Source organism: Convolutriloba macropyga, chromosome 14 (assembly GCF_964194025.1).
Source record: "Convolutriloba macropyga chromosome 14, txConMacr16.3, whole genome shotgun sequence".
Classification (NCBI taxonomy): domain Eukaryota; kingdom Metazoa; phylum Xenacoelomorpha; order Acoela; family Convolutidae; genus Convolutriloba; species Convolutriloba macropyga.
In genome coordinates this window covers 15,502,731-15,520,422 of record NC_134481.1, presented here as the reverse complement: position 1 = coordinate 15,520,422, position 17,692 = coordinate 15,502,731, and the positions used below count along the sequence as shown (strand labels likewise).

Sequence of the window (17,692 nt, the reverse complement as noted above, 5' to 3'; positions counted from 1 at the left end):
CGAAATACAAGAGGTCAGAATGGCTGGCTGAAAATTTCCATCGAGTATTGGAATAGAAATAACTCGATGTTAGCAAAATGTTCCTGCATGTCAGCAAGTCCAGTCAATTTGGCGTTCAATTCTCTTCTATTATCTCGAAACTCAACGGCCGCTGGGCCAAATAATTGCATTTTGGTGCGAAAGTTGGGTGTCGCCGTATTTGTACAGATATAAGCAAAAACTGAGGATTTTCTAGATCATATTCCCAATTGATTGATATCTTTCTTCGATTTTACGAAAAATCAGTGCTTAATGCTATCACGACTTTCTAAGGCAATTTAGTTCTCAAAATTTGTTTTTTTGTCGTTGTCGAAAAATGAAATAATTTGAAATAATTTCGAAATAATTCTGAATCAATTCTGAAATAATTCTTGAAATAATTTTGAAATAATTTTGAAATAATTCAGTTTGAAATAATTTTCAAAAAATATTAAAGGAAGTGTCTTTAATGAGATGAATTTTTGGTAACAGCTTTGAATAATCATCTGCAGTTTCTTATTGTGCAATTGTAGTATCTGACATGCTACGTTTCAAAAAAATAATTATCATCATTATCATCGAGTTTAAAAATTCAAAAGCTACAGTTTTCGAAACTTAAGCTTCAATTTTTCTGGTTTCTTTATAGTTTCTGAGGTTTTCTCATTTGGTTTCTCAAACTAATTAATCAGTTTATTTATAAGGACCACGTAATCGGAAAAATTGTTGTGTTCCCTAATGGATTTTAGGTCGTCATATTTTGAAAATTTTTGTCATTTTTGATAATTTCTAAAAAATACAGTTTACAAAGTTTTAAAAATATGCGGAGTAAAAAATGTTTAAGAGGAACGATCGATTCTGGTGAGTTCCGTAGAAAATTTTCTCTTGGCAATTGTCACAATTCATCTTTATACAGAAAACAAATTAAATTTCAGAAGTACTTTTTTTAAATCATTTCTTCTTTTAAAAAAACGAATCTATGCGGCCTTTTTGCATTACCAATTCCCGAAGAAACCTACTCTGGAAGCAAAATTCAAAAATGATGTGGTAGACCTGATCGACAAGAAGACCCATACCACGCACGCTGCATACAAAGAGGACCTGAAAATCCTGCATACCCGCGAAGTGCGCCGCCACATCAACAGCACCACTTCAAAAGTACTAGGGTTTAAGCCTCCGGCAATAAATCCGGAGGAACAGCGGCTCCTGTGGGAATCTAGATGCAAGCTGAGCCAACTAAGATCTGGCTATAGCACTCTGCTAAACAGCTACAACCACCGCATCAAGGACACCATACCCAACGCATGCAATGCCTGTGGAAAAGGCCCTCACAACACCCACCATCTTTTCAACTGCGAAGCTAGGAGAACAAACCTCACAGTTGAGTCCCTGTGGACTCACCCGATTGACGCCGCTGTTTTCGTGGGCCTAGAAACCAGCGAAGCAATGACTCAACCCGCAACGCAAGACACTACCAACACACAAGACAGCCTAGCTGCAAGCCTTCCCCAGGTGACTGCTGGGAGGGGGCTCACAGTCCTCACCACCGAGGCGACAAGCCAACCATCCCATCAGTCATCTAGGACCACAACCCCACTCCAATGACCTTGACGACCGAATATCTGCGGCTACAACAACAACAACAACCAATTCCCGAAACAACCTTTTTAAATCGTGAATTCAAAAATTTTAAGGTTTCTTTATACTTATTTTTTTTCAATGGCCCGCTGTGGGTTCTGCGATCCCTGCTGGTTATGTTCTTACGGCTTTCAAAGTTTTTTATTATTAGTTTTTGCTTCAGAATTGAAACTGAATTATGTAATTTCTAAATGTACCAGAGTAGCTTAGACACCTGCTTGCTGCGGCGGGGCTTGAGATAAATTAAAGTCTCTAAGCAGTTATTAAAAGTTTAAGCATTCTATTTGGAAAGTGAAGACTGAGATTTTTAAGGTACCAATGTGCCTGTTTGCAAAATAGCGCAATTGTGGTTGGCAATAAGTTTATATCCAAAAACATCGATTGAATTTAGAAAGGTGCAGAAAAAGATGCTATTTCTAAAACTTAATTAAATTCATTCCATATTTTAAAAAACTTAAAATAAATTTCTTTTTCTTATAGAACCAATAATGCGTGGAACGGTTGACGGATTGTTTTCACGTTATCTTGGTGTTCTTCAATTGTTTATTAAAAAATTTCTTGATTTTTTTTCAAAATAGTTGCTTTAAAAATACTAAATTGAAAACTGTTTGGGCGTTATTCGAATTAAAACTCAGAAAGAATACACAAAGAAAGTTTGCAATGAACTTTTTGCTCAATGCGTAGAGAGTACGTTTCTAAAAAAGTAAATTCATTGATATAAAGTCATAATCAGTCCCTTTCAGTGGGGAGGTACTGCTTTATAGGTTTTTTTGGGAAAAAATCAAGTTTCCACTTTTTGGCAGGAACAGTTTCAAGTGTCATGATATTGGCTTCAGCAATCTTGATTTGATGCATCATCAACAGGCTCCGGATAGAGTAAACTCTTAGAATCCGAATAGTGGAAAAATGATGTAACAAGTATATCAGAGGGCAGCTCGCGTTGCCGACTTTAATTCCGAAAAAATATAGGGAAAAACGGCTCATCGGCCATAACGTGCGAGACCGGTATCAGGGAGGACGTACGTGCAATGAGCCGTTTTTACCTTGAAAACTCGTGCAGATCCCGCTTTTGCCGGCGACGTTTCCACAATTCGCCTCAAAGGCTATATCCCGCGGGGTGTGAAGTCTTTGAGTATCCTCACCAGATCATTGGTTTTCAATTAATCACACTATTCTGATCACCTGCTCCACTTTGTCAGGGTGGGAAAGTATTCCTGAACTATCCTTCTCCAGACGTTGTTTATTATTTGTTGTATATTTTTCTCACGACTTGAAGGTTGCTGGCATGGTTGACGAAAAATCTCCTGGTGGCAGGGAAGTGTAGAGCCTTTGTACCAGAAAACTGTTCGGGATAATGGCTGATTCATAATCTGGTACCTTACATGTATTCTAGGTCAAAAGTTAAGCATGCTTTCGGTCCCAACCATGATTGCGTGAAAAAAATTGCAAAGAGCTTCTTGCTTTTTGGCGTGATAAATTTTTTTTAGCATTTTCGGTCAACGGTTTCCAGGCGCCCCCAAAATGGGGGCTTTTTGGTGGGTTAAACTTCCAGGTTGTATTCTTCGTCAGAAGTTCAGAGGCAATGCGTTGATTGCAATGACTGCGAGTACATCGCTTTAATTCTTCGTTTGCACCAAAAAACGTTTTGCCGTTGTCTTTAATGATAATTTTTGTTTGACTTTGTCGTGATGCGACACGTCGGAGGGCATTGAAGTGTTCATGTTTAAATTATGGCATGACTCAAGATGTGCGGCCCGACTCACATCATGGCACGACTCACATGTGACCATGCATATGGAATTGAGGCCGTAGTACTTGCTGATGATGTCTGCGAAGTAGATGTGGAGCCATTAACTACTGGATATTCGCGCATCAATCTGGTGGCAAAAACATCTGAACCGGGTGCTTAATAACGTTGTCCGGATCACAACTTATCGCTGTTGAAAGAAATCTTTGAGCGCTTATGTACCTTGGTGTATGGAGATTCGATGCGCATGCTGTAGGAAAAGCGTGTGATTGCGTTTTGACATGGAGATTTACTGGTAAGGTTTAATTGCAATTTTGCGAGAGCACAATGAATTCGTCCGTGTGATCTCATTATTCCGGTATTTTCTAAACATGGGTTTAAATATGTTATCCTGCTTTTCGAGTCTAATTTGCGTCCTCTTCTCAACGCAGGATTGGCTGAATGTTTCTCTGTGAATATCGGATTACCTGGATGTGTGCGTGACGGATGTCTGCTGTGTACTGCTCTTTGTCGTTCTTTTTAAGGTTTGAAGAGAAAGTTGTTAACGGTTGCGAGCGTTAACGGCAATTTCGTTCATGATCAAATTCATGTTAGGTCAGTGACTGGTTCCCGTGGATCTGCGAGACGTTTGGTTGTGTGAGCTGAACTTTGTTTGCCGTGAGCTGAGTACCAATCAGTGGTTTTTCGCCTCCTTCTGCTCCAGGCCACGTGTTCCTTGGTCTGCATGATTTTGTTTTGTTGGTATTTGATGCCCTTGTCTGGGTATTGAAGATGCGAGTATTTCTGCTAGCTGGTTGGCGACAAATAGTTTCTGTTTCTCAGAAGCAACCCAACGAAGAGCACAAAATCTCGTGAATCGTGTTTTTTCCTCTTTCCGAACTGTTTTGAGTGGACGTATCCCGATCAATGCTGCCTCTTGTGCAGTAGTTAGAACGCTGAACGCATTAAGAAGAGTTGCGCTGCGTTTACTGATTATGAAATTGGTTGCTATTTATTTTTTGTTGGCTATGACTTCAAAGATAAATTACTGCTGCCATTGCAAATGTTGGAGCATCAGCAAAACATCTAATCGATGTTCGTTTTCACATGATCTCGAGGGGAAATTGACTGCTCGGGGGATTCAAAGTTTTTTTTTCGTAGTTGCTTGTGTAGTTTCTCGGGCAAGGGTGCGTCCCATTTCAAACCCCGTAGCTATATCTGCTGCTTAATGATCTTGAAACGGTTAATCACTGGTGAAGCAATCCCAAATGGGTCAAAATTTGAGGCTGCCAAGTTGAGAAGCTTTCTTTGCGTGTAGAGTGCTGCATTTTTAGAAATTTTTTTCAATTTTTATGAAAACTTATCCTTTCCGAGGTTCTATCTCTGTCGTAATACGCAGGTGAAATCTTCTGACATATTATAAGTCCTCATTTAGAATCGGCTCCAACGCTTCGGGACAATTTGACAGGAATTCGAATAATTTGAAACCTCCTCGTAGGAGTTTTTTCTCTTAAATTGTTGTTTCTCTTGTTTCAAGAATGATGTCAACGAATGCACGTATTTGTTCATGGCAAATTGGTTAGTTATTGCTGAAAAGGCTTTAGGAAAGCTTTCTGCATTGTCTAGCGCATTGATGTAGGACAAAGATGGACATTGAGGTCGAGCAAGTTGCTCCAAAATTGCTGCAAAACGAGAGAAATGGTGTTGCATTGTGAGGTCATTCTTTGACCAAAAAAGCGAAGGGCTGTTTGATCTTCTTATTTGATAGCCATTTGCTTGAAGATACGTTCAATAGCTGCAGATATTGCAACGAGGGGTTCACGAAAACGTAAAAATGCCAAGTAAGCTGCTCTGGAGATCTGCTCATGCTATGAGATTGCTGTTTAATTACTGTCCTCGATACTTCGATGCTGTATTTTCCATCCGTCGATTTTTTCCTAGTTTCTTTGGATATTCTGTCATGTCGGCTGATTTCGCTTAAGATTGTTGTAGTCGTTTGATCCTACTTTTTTCAGCAGGGGATCATCGCTGAGTCATTTTTCGAAGCTCTTAATTTGATTAAGAGAACAATGATAGTTGTTCTCTAATGTACAATGCGTTATCCAGGGGAAAGCCAATTTCTTGTTTCAGAATTACTTCGAGTAGTTTTCTGGAAAACTTTTAAGGCATCCTTGTCTTCTTCTAAAAGAATGAATCTATCTTCTTGCGTTCCTTCGCTTTTAAATTTCCATAATTGTCCAACTAGTTTGCTTAAATATGGTTTGTCTGTTTGTTGGTGTTCGTGTTCTTCCATTTGTTGGTATTCGTTGATTGCATATTACAAAAAGCATCTATTTTTTTTTGATTTTGCTTTCAAAATACTATATAGTATGTTCTATTTAAGCGTCATTCGAATTAGAACACAGAGAAAAAACACAAAGACAATCTGCAATGAAATTGAACTGGCCAAACATCTATGCAATTGAAATAAAATTAACTTAAATGCTAATAAAACAGAGGACAGTTTTTTTTCTGTTTTGTTTGCCCTATTTATTTGATGATTTGGTTTATACATTGCCCCTTATAGTTTAATGATATCGTCTGCATTTTTCACGATGGTATTGTCTGCCTGACAAGTACTAGCAAATAGGCTGCAATGACCTGATCTTTATGCAAGTTATCCCATGAAGGTTGGATAAATATCTGAAAATGAGCCAGTCTATTGAAAAGCAATTGACATTCTCTGATCAGGAAATCACCATAATTCTGTATGACAAATTGTAAAAAGAACTTGCGAACTGAAAATTTTCGTTCAGAAGTTTAATTTAATTCGAAAGATTAGTAAAATGAGACAGTTGTTCCATTTCAATTAAAGAGGAAAGGTTTATGAAGAGGGAATGAACTAAAGAAAAACTAGCCAGTTTTAAAAAATACAAATTGTGCCGAACTCTTAAGCCGCCCGTATTTTTTTCTTTGAAATGAAATGGATGACGTTGAGCTAAACAGTTTTCAATTTTTTTTCAAAATAGAGCTTTAGTGAAGAAATATACTGAAAACGTGAAGAAAAGTACTGAGAGTTAGAAGATCTGTCAAATATTCACAAAACCTTTAAATTTCAAAACCAATGAAATTAGAAAATTTTTCATTAAAAATCTTCTACGCTTGACAGTTGTTCTAGTGATAACGCTGTCTGTGTCTTTCTGTGTCAAATTTATCTTTCGTCCAAAATTGACTGAAAAAGAATAAGTTCAGCGTATAGTTCCTTCCCCGTTAATGTGAGTTAAAAACTATTGGTCAGGTGTGGTATTGTTGTGTTCAGATTCCGCAGCTGATGATGACGAAATTGAGTCTCTCAAATCAGAGATCCAACAGAAAGATGTCTTGATCGCTGCAATTCAATCCAAACTCAACGCTCTGTCTTCGACTCAAACTCAACAAAACTGATCTTGTTTGTTGTCTTATTCTCTTTGTCTTAGTTTCATTTTGTTAAAAAAATGTTAACTCTTTATTTAACAAGAGCCTGTTCTCCACCCCCAGCCCTCCAGCAACTCCAATGAGCTGGAAATGGTTGGGAAGCGTTAAATATCGCGTTAAAATACCATGGTAATATATGGGGAATGGGGGGCAGACTCGTACTTTTTTAGATTCTGTGAATGAATTTGTTTAAATACTTAATTGAACATCATTTTTTCCTGTTCATTTGTTTTATTTAGGCTGATAAATCGTGACTTAAGTAGATTAAAAATTGTAAATAATTCAAAGGATGTTAATTTGTTCATTTTTGAAAAGAAATAAGTCTAAAAGCTTTTCCTTTTCAAATAAAGCAAATAACATGTTTGCTCAACACCATAATACTCTCTTATTTTTCTGAATGGATTTTAATTTAGAAAATACGGTCAAACGTTTAATGAAAGGACGGCTTAAGTGTTTGTATTTTTACAATTTAGCAATGAATAAATTGAGCTTAAGTGAAGCCTTTTTCAAACATTTCTTTTGAAGGCGCAGAAAATTTTGTATGCTTTGGAAAACATCGAATAAATTATTGTTTGTTTTTGTCCTTGTTTTCTAGTTTCAATTTGTATAAAACTAACTGCGCGTATTTGAGCAGATATATACGCGATCGACCAACTAATGTTTGAAAAAAAGTCTTTGCGGATAAAAAAATCTAGTTCCATATTGCTTTTTAATCTCCGTAAATAATGAATGAATACATCGCGTTCCTATTCAGTACAGTGAAAAATATAAGCGAGCAGAACTAATGCATTCACCAGAAATAAGTCATTTGTCTCTTCTAGTCACAGTAGTCGAATATTGTTATTGAAGTGTGTTGTGTTTGAATTTGTGGATTTTATTACTGTAGCTGTTCCGCCTTACCAGTTCACGAAAGAAAACACCGTCTTAAAGGTTTGAACAATTTACTGTGACTGCATTCGTTTGGGACATGACTTTAGAGAGAAACGGTCGTTTTCTGTTAGCCAATGCAATTGCATTATTGGGCGTTTTCTCGAAAAACCGGATTGCGGTTAATGATCGCCCATAATCAGTTTTAACTGAAAATTGACTTTTGAAATTAAAAAAATTGAGAAAATCGGCTGAAAAAATTCCAGCTGATTTTTTAAGACTATGAGAATATCACAGCGGTCGTCAGCAATATTTCATGTTATTAAATGCTCTCAAACAAAATTTGTAGCAAATATATTAGTCCTGAGGTATTTTTATATACTGAACGGCAAAAGTAAGTTAGCACCCCCTATAATGTCGAAGTAAGCATTTAGTTTTTGAGGCAATTTTACTCCAACTTAAAATCACCTTTGAGAACAATTTTTACACCATTGATCCCCTACACTAGTCATCTCGCCTACCTGTGAATTTCAGTTAAAAGGAAACGTTCATTTACCAGAAATCTCAATGTAAAGTTGATGAAATTCATCCAAGCTTCACAGTTAAAAGAAAGTTGTCATCTTGACCATTTTAACTTTTTGTCGCAGGAGATACAGGTAAAGCCCAGAGGGCATTTAGTTGCTGAGCAAAACTCTTAGAGTTTTGTGACTGACTTTTCTCTAAGCATGCGATTCATCCAAAACTGTTTTGAGGAGACAGTGTCATGGTGTGAAGGGCGGTTCATAATCTTAAAAGTTTGACCCCGCAGTCACCCCCCCCCCCGTAACACAACCCTCGTCCACCCTTCTCCACGCGATTAGGATCCCCTCTCATCCAGTCCTCCTAACCCTGCCTCCTCACCTCTATTGGGTGACCCACCATCAATTGCACCCGTACTCAGCAGACCCTTGTCTAATGGCTGAGCATCCCAGAGCTGCAGCTGGCTACTACCAAAGCCAACCTCTCGCCACTCGTTTGAGAGCACTTTGGCCGACGTTAGTTGCTTTTGTTTCAAAATGATCTATTCATTTACCATACCCTTATAATTGCATTGTTTGTCTTGGCATTTTGTCTGGCTACACTGGCCAAACGTCCTTTTTTTGATTCCCTAAATTAAATAAGACAAGATGATTGAGAAATTGTTTACGTCAAATGAGATTCCAGAAAGCAAATTTTTAAATTTCTATTGCTCGTATGCTGTTGTGTGCCTCTTTATTAGTTGCGTTTTGGATGAGTTGTTTTTCTGTGCAAAAGCCCCGAGGCTCAGTTGAGATGCTTTTTCCAATTTAAAAGTTGTATTGCTCTTTCTTATGGAACAAAGAATTTGAGGTCATTATCATAAGTTTGCTGTTTCTAATTAAATTTATTCAATAAGAGGTAAGTTCTGATATATAATAATTAAATATTTTGAAGAAATGCCATGAGGTCAAGAGATTTATTTTTGTTTTGCAATAGATTTTGGCAACGGTCAGTTTTTTAAAAAGAAGTTTTCAGTTTACTCGACAGTGCTGCAAGTTTATACTACTTTTTTCAAATCGAAACTAATTCTTATTCTCTTGAAGAATGAGATTTTATTGAAAAACTTTTTTTACGCGAGATCTGAAAAGATATAGTGACAAACGGTTTTTAGTTAACTGAGATAACATTAATTTCAAACTTAAAGTGTAAAAAACCATTCCGTATGTCTTTTGTATGGAACTAATAAACGTGTTTTTTTGCCTTTTGTCCCTGGACTCAATTCTTTGAATTGTTGAATGTGCGCTTTTCAAACCGTCCTCTGAGCAAAGAACATTTTCAAATTTTATTGGAAGTTTTGGAAAGTGGACACTTTTATTATATAAAACAATTTATTTGTTTATACACAACTCAATTGATTCTCCTTTAAAGTTTGAGGCCATTGAAACTTCCTTCGGTTCAAAAATTTCATCAGACAAATGTGAATGGCTAGATTTTTGTTTTGAGTTGGAGGCTTTGTATTTTATGAAAATGCAAAGAAATGGCAGAAATAGTGCAAATAAGCTGAAAGTTAGCAGCTCAGAGCCGAATTGCAAGAAAAAGTGAATTAATATGCAAAAATTGTGTAGTTGCCTCCATGTTTAAAGTTTTTTTACAGAATGTTTGAGGCTTTTTTCTTACCTTGGCAAGCTGCTTTGATATCAGAAATTCCCATTATTAAATTTTCAATTAGTGAGGACAAAAAGTTTATGAAAATAAACCTGGATATTTAAACTACATATTTGTGATAATTTTATTTTTCATTTTTTCTCACATTTCTTAAAAGTTAAAATTTAAATTGAAGAAATAAAATTTGTTTTCCTACGGCAATCAATCTAAACAAAAAGCTCAGCTGATTTTTTAGAGGTAAAAAGAGAATCCTTTGTTTTGTTTTCTTGCTTTAATTAGTTAGGAACCAGGAGCAATCAATGCCTAAATAAAATATCAAAGTTTTTGATATGTGGCAAACATTAAATTAACTGCAAGTATTTTCTTCAATTGATTTTTTTATATACAATACTCTTTTGGGGGGCAAATAAGATTATTTTATTTTCCGAAGACTAAGTGGTATTTTGCTTCGTAAGAAGCATCTTCATCTTAAATTATCTGGTTCACCACAGATTTCAAAATTTAGGCAGTTGCTTTGGCGAATTGCTCTAAAAGGTAGGTCGTGTCATGCAGAATAATAAAAAGAAAAAAAGTTTTATATTGGACCGCAATGAAAGAGATCATTGCGCTTCTCGGGGTTAGGTCACTCGGGGTCATATATTAAGTGACGTGATAGCCGAGTGTTAAGGCGTGCTTCTAGCAGGTCGGAGATTGCTCATTGAGTTTGTTGCCTCCGAGAAAATGACATCTATGTTAGGAGGGACTGTTATTTGACCATAATATCAAATTGAGAAGAGAATGACCACCTGATTATTAGGCAAGAGAAATTTGGCAACAAAAAAGTAGCAATAGCTATGATGGGCAATAACTCTGCGGTCAGTGGAACTTTACAGACATCCTTCGGATCAATTATTTCGTTAATGAAAGTGGTTTATTACATATTGATTCCTTTTCAGTTTGTTTATCATTTTCTGTTCCTATTTTGAGAAGAAAGATCCGATTGAAGTGGGATGACGGCGCTCTTTTGGTCTCTTTTGTGACACTCAATAAAAGAGTGGCGGCGTATCTGGCAGATGGTCCTATTTCTGTTCACGTGCACTCAACCATCACAGATTGATCTATAATCTGTCTTGTTCATCACTTATCAAAATAAGACCACGTGCATCATATACTCATTCTGTCTGGCTGACATATTTCCAGGTATCTTGGTTTTGTAGAAACATTACTTAAAACACTCACGTGCACATTTTAAAAAGCCGAAAGTTTGCAGTGCCAGAAGTCAAAATGCCAGAAGTTGGAACTTAGCCAGAAGTTGGCTTCCCTTGACTTGCGTCATTTCAAAACGTGCGCGTTTCGTGTTTTAAGCATGGTTAAGTGACTTTGCAGAAGTCACTACGAAATTCTGACTTAATATCTCGAACCGCTTCGCGGTTCTCGATAAACGCCAGAAGTTCTCAGTGACTTCAAGCAGAGTCACTTAACCATTACTACATTGTAAGTAAGTTTTGGTGTCTTTGGAGAAGTTTTTGAAACTTAGGTACCCGAGGCATGAGAAGAAGTAAATTTGAATAATAACCCGGTGGTCGCAATATTTATTTATATATTATTTTTACTTCATAACAGTTAATGAATTGTTTTATTTAAAAAATTGAACGAGCGAATTTCTGATCATGGGTCTGATTATTTGGTATTTCGTTCTAGAAGGCTCTGGTGATAAGCAATTTTGGACCAAGGCCGCGACCTAGTTAAACGTTGATCCAATAGCCGTGAAAATTATTTTTTTGTGAAAGTTGAAGTCAAGCCGTGTTTTTCTTGAATATAGAAGCCGGAACAGCCACAATTTTAAGATTATTATATTAATAACAATACTGATTAATTTATTAACATTTTAAAGCATGTAGATATCTAACCATAGGGTTATATTCTGAGTAATTTACATGTTTCAAAAAAAGAGACTTTTTCTCCATTGTTTCTCTGTATAAGCTTGAAATATATGCATCTTTTCCATTCAGTTATTTTTGTCGACTGATGGTTTGATAAATGGAATCATTGAAAGAGCCGTATAGCATAGTATTTCAGAAAGGCATCAAATTGAAAGTTACTAAAGTCCTCCTTCTACCTTCGTTTTATCCTTGTAATTATGCATTATAATAGCTGAAAATTTTGTAAGTATTTGGCGATCGAACAGTCAAATTTTGCCGCGGACACACATTTCATTTGAGTTATGTTTTTGTTTTAATACTTTATAGAAAACGGTTGAATATAACAAAGGAGGATGCTGTTCCATAATTTTCAAAATTAATCAAAGTATTTTTTGAATCTCAACCACCGGGTTGGGTTGAGTAGTCAATAGTAGATTTCAATACAATTTTATTTTGTGGAATTGGATCACCCAACCCAGCAGTTATCTTTGTACACTTAAAAAAGTTTTTGTGCACTTGTCTAATTTGAATAATTTAACAAATATTTACTCTAAATACGCTAAATAATTTTGTCCTTAACCCATTTTTAGTGTGACTGATCATCAAATTCTTCCAGCATTTTCCACCAGAAATTTCTGCCTCATTTTATAAAGTTATGTACCATTTGTCGTGGTCGAAAGCAGTAGTCAAAGAAATTTAATAATTAGAATTTTAAATTAAAATTGGAACTGAAAATATACAAAATTTAGCTCGTATTTATAGTAGTTATCTATGCAAAAATTTACAGAGAAAAATTATATTTGCTAAAAGTATTTTACTCGATTGACATGTGAAAAGATATTAGTTACGAGTCCCGGAGGTCATTTTCTATGTTCATCAACATTTCATGAGAGTCATACATGGCCTAGATACAATCGATTTCTGTGGATGGGAGAATTTACTTTTTACACCTGATTGATAGGTCAATAAGATAATGATAGCGCCAAAACAAAAATAGAATCGAGCTACGTTTTGTGGCCATCACTTACCGACAGAACAACAAAGTTCGTCAGGTAAGTTCTTCTTTTGTTCTTTGAAACTTTATAGTAATAAGTTTTATATATATAAGTATTTTGATGTTTCTTTGAAACCATCACATCCTCCATTTTTTTAGCACGTTTGTGGGTATAGGTTATCCAAATCTGTCGGGTTGTTTTCTATTTTTTTGAAATTCGCGAAGGCTCTAATGATTCAGGTCGATGATGCTCTGCAGATGATGAGGCTGCATAAGCTTCACCTTGGTGTGAAGGTTACACATCTTTGTTCTGAAGTTGTGGTTCTGATTGAAATATGGTCTCCTCCAATTTTGGTTCAGTTTTCACATTGTTCTCGTCTAGTCTCTCAATTTGGTTGCCGCTCACTAGAAAAGTCCGTGTTGATTTTTTGGGGGCTGAATGAAAGATGTGTCTAATCTTTTCCTGATGATGAAGGTGGGCAGGAACTGTCTCTGTCTTTTCATTGGCCTTGAATAGATTGGATTCGCAGAAGTCGAAATCTGCTATTGCTGGTAGTCACACTCTGTGTCCCAACAGAATTGCAACTGGAGTTTTGCACCTCGTCTTTGATGTTTTGCGATGTGTTATCATTGCCCTTTGCGGGAATGCACCAAATGACACATTAATATTGGGACTCCAAATTTGAAGTGCCCGCTTTACTGTCTGAACTGCTCTTTCAACTAGTCCATTATATCTTGGATTATAGATCGGTGATTCCATTTTTTAAATTCCCAGTGATTCACACCACTGTTTAAGGTCACCACTTACAAATTCAGGACCATAATCAGAGACACCACAAAAGTATGACAGTTGTTCTTTTACTCTCTGAAAATTTAAGATCCTTCAAATCCTATTTTTACCTATGAAAACGAACAGTCACAATTTTAAGATTATTATATTCATAACAATACTGATTAATGTATTTTAGCATTTTAAAGCATGTAGATATCTAACCTTAGCGTTATATTCTGAGTAATTTACATGTTTGAACAAAAAAAAGAAGAATTCGAGTCATATATTGAGGAAAAGATGTTCACCATTGAGAGAAAGTCTATGTTATTGTTGTGCTCTGTGCGGCAAATTATTTCAATTTTTGATTGATAATCTGGTAAAAAAATTATTGTGCATTCTTATGGTGTGGAACCCATCGTGCCAAAGCACTTTTAGTTCTTTTAGTCATAAATTTCAATTCAGAAGGATTTTTGCATGAACGGCATTGAAGAAATCTCATAATTTTCTGCTGAGTTTTGATACGGCAATAGATTTAACAAAAGACCCGTTTTCTTAAAAAGACTCAACTTTACGAAACATACCTTAATTGATACATTTTTTCACCAACTCATTGTTAATTAAATTGTACATTTACCCGACAATCCTATAGGCATGGTAACTATCTCTCATAGGAGTTCAATTGTTCTGTTTGTTTTTTTTGCCTTCCGTTTTCGTGGTTCTTATAATGAAAGCCTCCTTGACCGGTACTCGAACGGCAAAAATACGTTAGTTTCAACAATTTTGTTCGATTTGGTAAGCGAAATTCATTTCTTTTGAGATACTTTTTGGTTCCAATTCAAGCCGTCGAATCTACTTAATCGTCAAGGTTCATGGAGGGCATAAAAGTATAGAATACACAAATGCAGAAAGTGAAGTTCAATTTAAAGGTGCAGCTGTTAGAGAAATATAAGTGCAGTCCGTTTTTCCTGAAATTTTTGTTATGATCGACACGTCCATCCTTGTTCAGTAACAGGGCTCCGCTGCACGACACAACGAATCAGGTGTTCCACGAGGTGACTGTTGCTGGGTTTGCTGAGCGTATTATAGAAGTGTTCATAATCTTTCTTAAAGATTATCTCGAGAGAGATTTGTTTCATGACAGAATTTATCGGTTTTCGAATTCTATGCTGCAATTGTGACTGCCGAGATAGCTGTTTCTTCTTTTGAAAAAAGAATTTGAAAATAATTACCCGAAGATGTAAATTCTCTCAAGTGTTCTTTGGAGTAAGAAAGAAGAAATTTCTCCGCTTCGAACAATATCAGCAATTCAGGTACAAATACTAATGCTATAACCAGGGAGAGTGTAGATAAATGAGGGCGTTTGAGTGGTAGCTTTTGATCCGATCTTTAATTGAACTGTTCGTTTAATTTTAAGACTAATGTTGTTACAGTGAGACAGTTGTTGATTTTCTCAATATCTTCTAGTTTATCAGAGTTTACTTTACCAATAGCGGTAACTTTTGTGTCATCTGCAAAGAGAATATCTTATGTAGTTCCACAACTCTGTGGAAGGTCATTTATATTGATTAGAAAGAAAAGTGGACCAATTATTGTCCTCAGAAACTTTGACTCGTTAGATATTTTTAAACGCGGCAAATCTTTTTTAATCAGGTCCGATTGTCCCTAAGGAGTTAAACTTTTCAGCATTTTTCAGGTTCGACGCGCTATTGTTTGAACAAGAATCAAGAACTTGATTGTGATTGTGATTTTGTTGTTTGCGACTTAGTTCCATAAAAAATTTTATAACTTGTCTCGATCGTTCAATACAAATATTAAAGCTATTGAAGTAGTATAATCTCGTGACCTGCTTTACCTCTTAATCAAAATTTTTTTCAGAAAATTGAAACGCTATTGTATATTGTTACTAAGTTGTTTCGGAAAACAATGAGCTTAGCTTTGCTCTCGTTGGTTTATTAGATTTTCCGGACTATTGGAGAACAATTTAGGTGTGTTTATTTGACACCTATCTTTCTGATTAACTGAAGCATTTTGAATTATTAATTGACACAAGGATCCAAATTGATTCAAACATATCTTATCTCTTAATTTGATATCGTAAGCATTTACTTTTTCCTTATTTCGTAAAAACGACGTATCACTGAAAAAGGAAGTCGAAAAACTTGTTGGCAGTTTAATCGGGCTTTTCAGACTAATGGGGTACTGACCGGAAAAATTGTTCTTTTTAAGACCTCTACTGTTAGCTCACTGATATTCTGATAATTGAATTGATCCCAGCACTTTGATGAGGGTTCAGTGAATCGAGTTTGAATGCTTTCCGACAAATGAAATGATTTGGAGAGGACCACATTTGTGTTTTTAGCTGACAAATTGAGCGCGTATGTTTGTTGAATTTCCACTTAAGATTAAAAGGGCTCTTGGGATGAGTTATTATCTGCGGAAACCGAATCTAGGTGTTCAACAAAGTCATTTGTGTTTTGTTTTGTGTTGACATACGTAACAGTTATGTACAGTTTATGGTCTTTGAAAACGAAGCGACAGAAGACCGTCTCCGCAAGGGTAATGTTATACTCTGTTAAAAATATTTTGCCCTCGTGGGTTTGGATAATCACATCAACGCTTTACTTCTTCTTTCATCTCTGGTTTTGATAAGATGGCTTGGTTAACCATGCAGTAGATAGTTTGGATAATCGTGGATGGATAACCTAGTTTCTGTAAGGCAAAGAATTGTCGGAAGAGACTCAAGACGCAATACAAGCGGTTCCATCATGTACGTGAACTTTTAGAGACCCAATTTTTAGGGGACGATTGATCAGAGAGATATATGCGAACACTTGTCGACCAAAACAGATAACTCGGTCCTCAATTTCATAATCCAGATCAATAGCGCTTTCATATAGATTGGTTATCTGGTGCTCTTTAGTGTCGTCTTGAAACAGATGGAGAACTTTTGTTGCGTTAATCCATACAGATTTGATTTTTTGTCACTCTTGGTCATGATTGTAAAAGTCTACCGGGCTCCGCTGAGGTTTTGACATCGGTATCAGTTGTGTACAGTTAATGGCCTTTGAAATCAAAGCGACAGAAGACCGTCTCCGCTAGGGTAATATTATACTCTGTAAAATGTTTGGCTCGCGCGGGCTTGGATCATCCCACCACCGCTTTACTTTCTCTTTTATCTCTGGTTTTGATTAGATAGCTCGTGTAACCATGCAATAAATCTTTGTATAATCATGGATGGACAACCTTGTTTCTCTAAGGCAATGAATTGTCATACGAGACTCAAGACTCGATAAAAGCACTTTCATCATCTACGTGAACTTTTGGAGGCCTAATTTTTAGGGGACGATTGATCAAAGAGATATATGCAAAAACTTGTCGATGAAAACAGATAACTCGATCATCAAGATTATTATGCAGATCAATAGCATCTTTATATAGATTGGTTATCTGGTGCCGTTTAGATTCTTTTTGAAACAGATGGAGATTTTTTGTTGGCTGGGTCCATACAGATTTGGTTCTACTGTCACTCTTGATCATGCTAATAAAAGTCTGTCGGGCTCCGCTGAAGTCTTCGGAAATTCGAATTCCGGTTCCAATTTTGTGAAGCCGCCTCTTCTTTCTCATGACTTCTTTCTTTGCAATCCTTCTGGAAAACCTTAAAATAGCTGACCTGATTCCACTTTTTGCAGGAAGAATCATTCGTAACTTCGAATAACTCGATCAATTGCTGTTCAACCGATTCATGACATATGCAACCATTGATTTCTGCAATATTTGATTTCGGAATTTTGATAATCTTGATGTTTTTCCATGTGATTGTGGGTGTCTAGTAAATTCAATCATTTATACACTTTTAACAATATCGTCTGTCCTGATGTTCACCTCAATTGCATTGGCCACTGCATTGGATATCAACGTTTTCAGTTCAATACAAATTTGCAGCGTGATGGCTTAGATTGAGTCTTCAATTCAACCTTTTTATGGTCTCCCCTATTTTTTTCCGCATTGCGTTTGACTCATGCTGTCCGTATGCTGGTGACAACTCTGTGAAAATCCTCCTGGTATTGGGTTTCAGTATAGGCGCTTGATCTTGAAATTGAAGTTTGGTTTGTTAGAAATATCAGTTGTCAGATCAGAGGTAGAGTTTGGCTCAGTCGCCGTGA

At 36.3% G+C, this 17,692-nt stretch overlaps 2 protein-coding genes across 2 annotated transcripts in view; both read left to right on the top strand.

Annotated features, from left to right (window-relative positions):
- The window catches only part of LOC142353208 (putative thiopurine S-methyltransferase), a 332,531-nt gene extending 325,603 nt beyond the window's left edge, over nucleotides 1-6,928 (top strand). Inside the window, exon 3 of the mRNA XM_075405436.1 lies at nucleotides 6,678-6,928. Within this exon, the coding sequence (XP_075261551.1) occupies nucleotides 6,678-6,802 (125 nt within the window). The 3' untranslated portion in view covers nucleotides 6,803-6,928. The remainder of the gene's footprint in view (nucleotides 1-6,677) is intronic.
- Nucleotides 6,929-7,573: 645 nt separating this feature from the next.
- Nucleotides 7,574-17,692, top strand: part of LOC142353509 (uncharacterized) — a 32,299-nt gene continuing 22,180 nt past the window's right edge. Inside the window, exon 1 of the mRNA XM_075405761.1 lies at nucleotides 7,574-7,762. The gene's annotated coding sequence lies outside the window, so the exon portion shown is untranslated. The remainder of the gene's footprint in view (nucleotides 7,763-17,692) is intronic.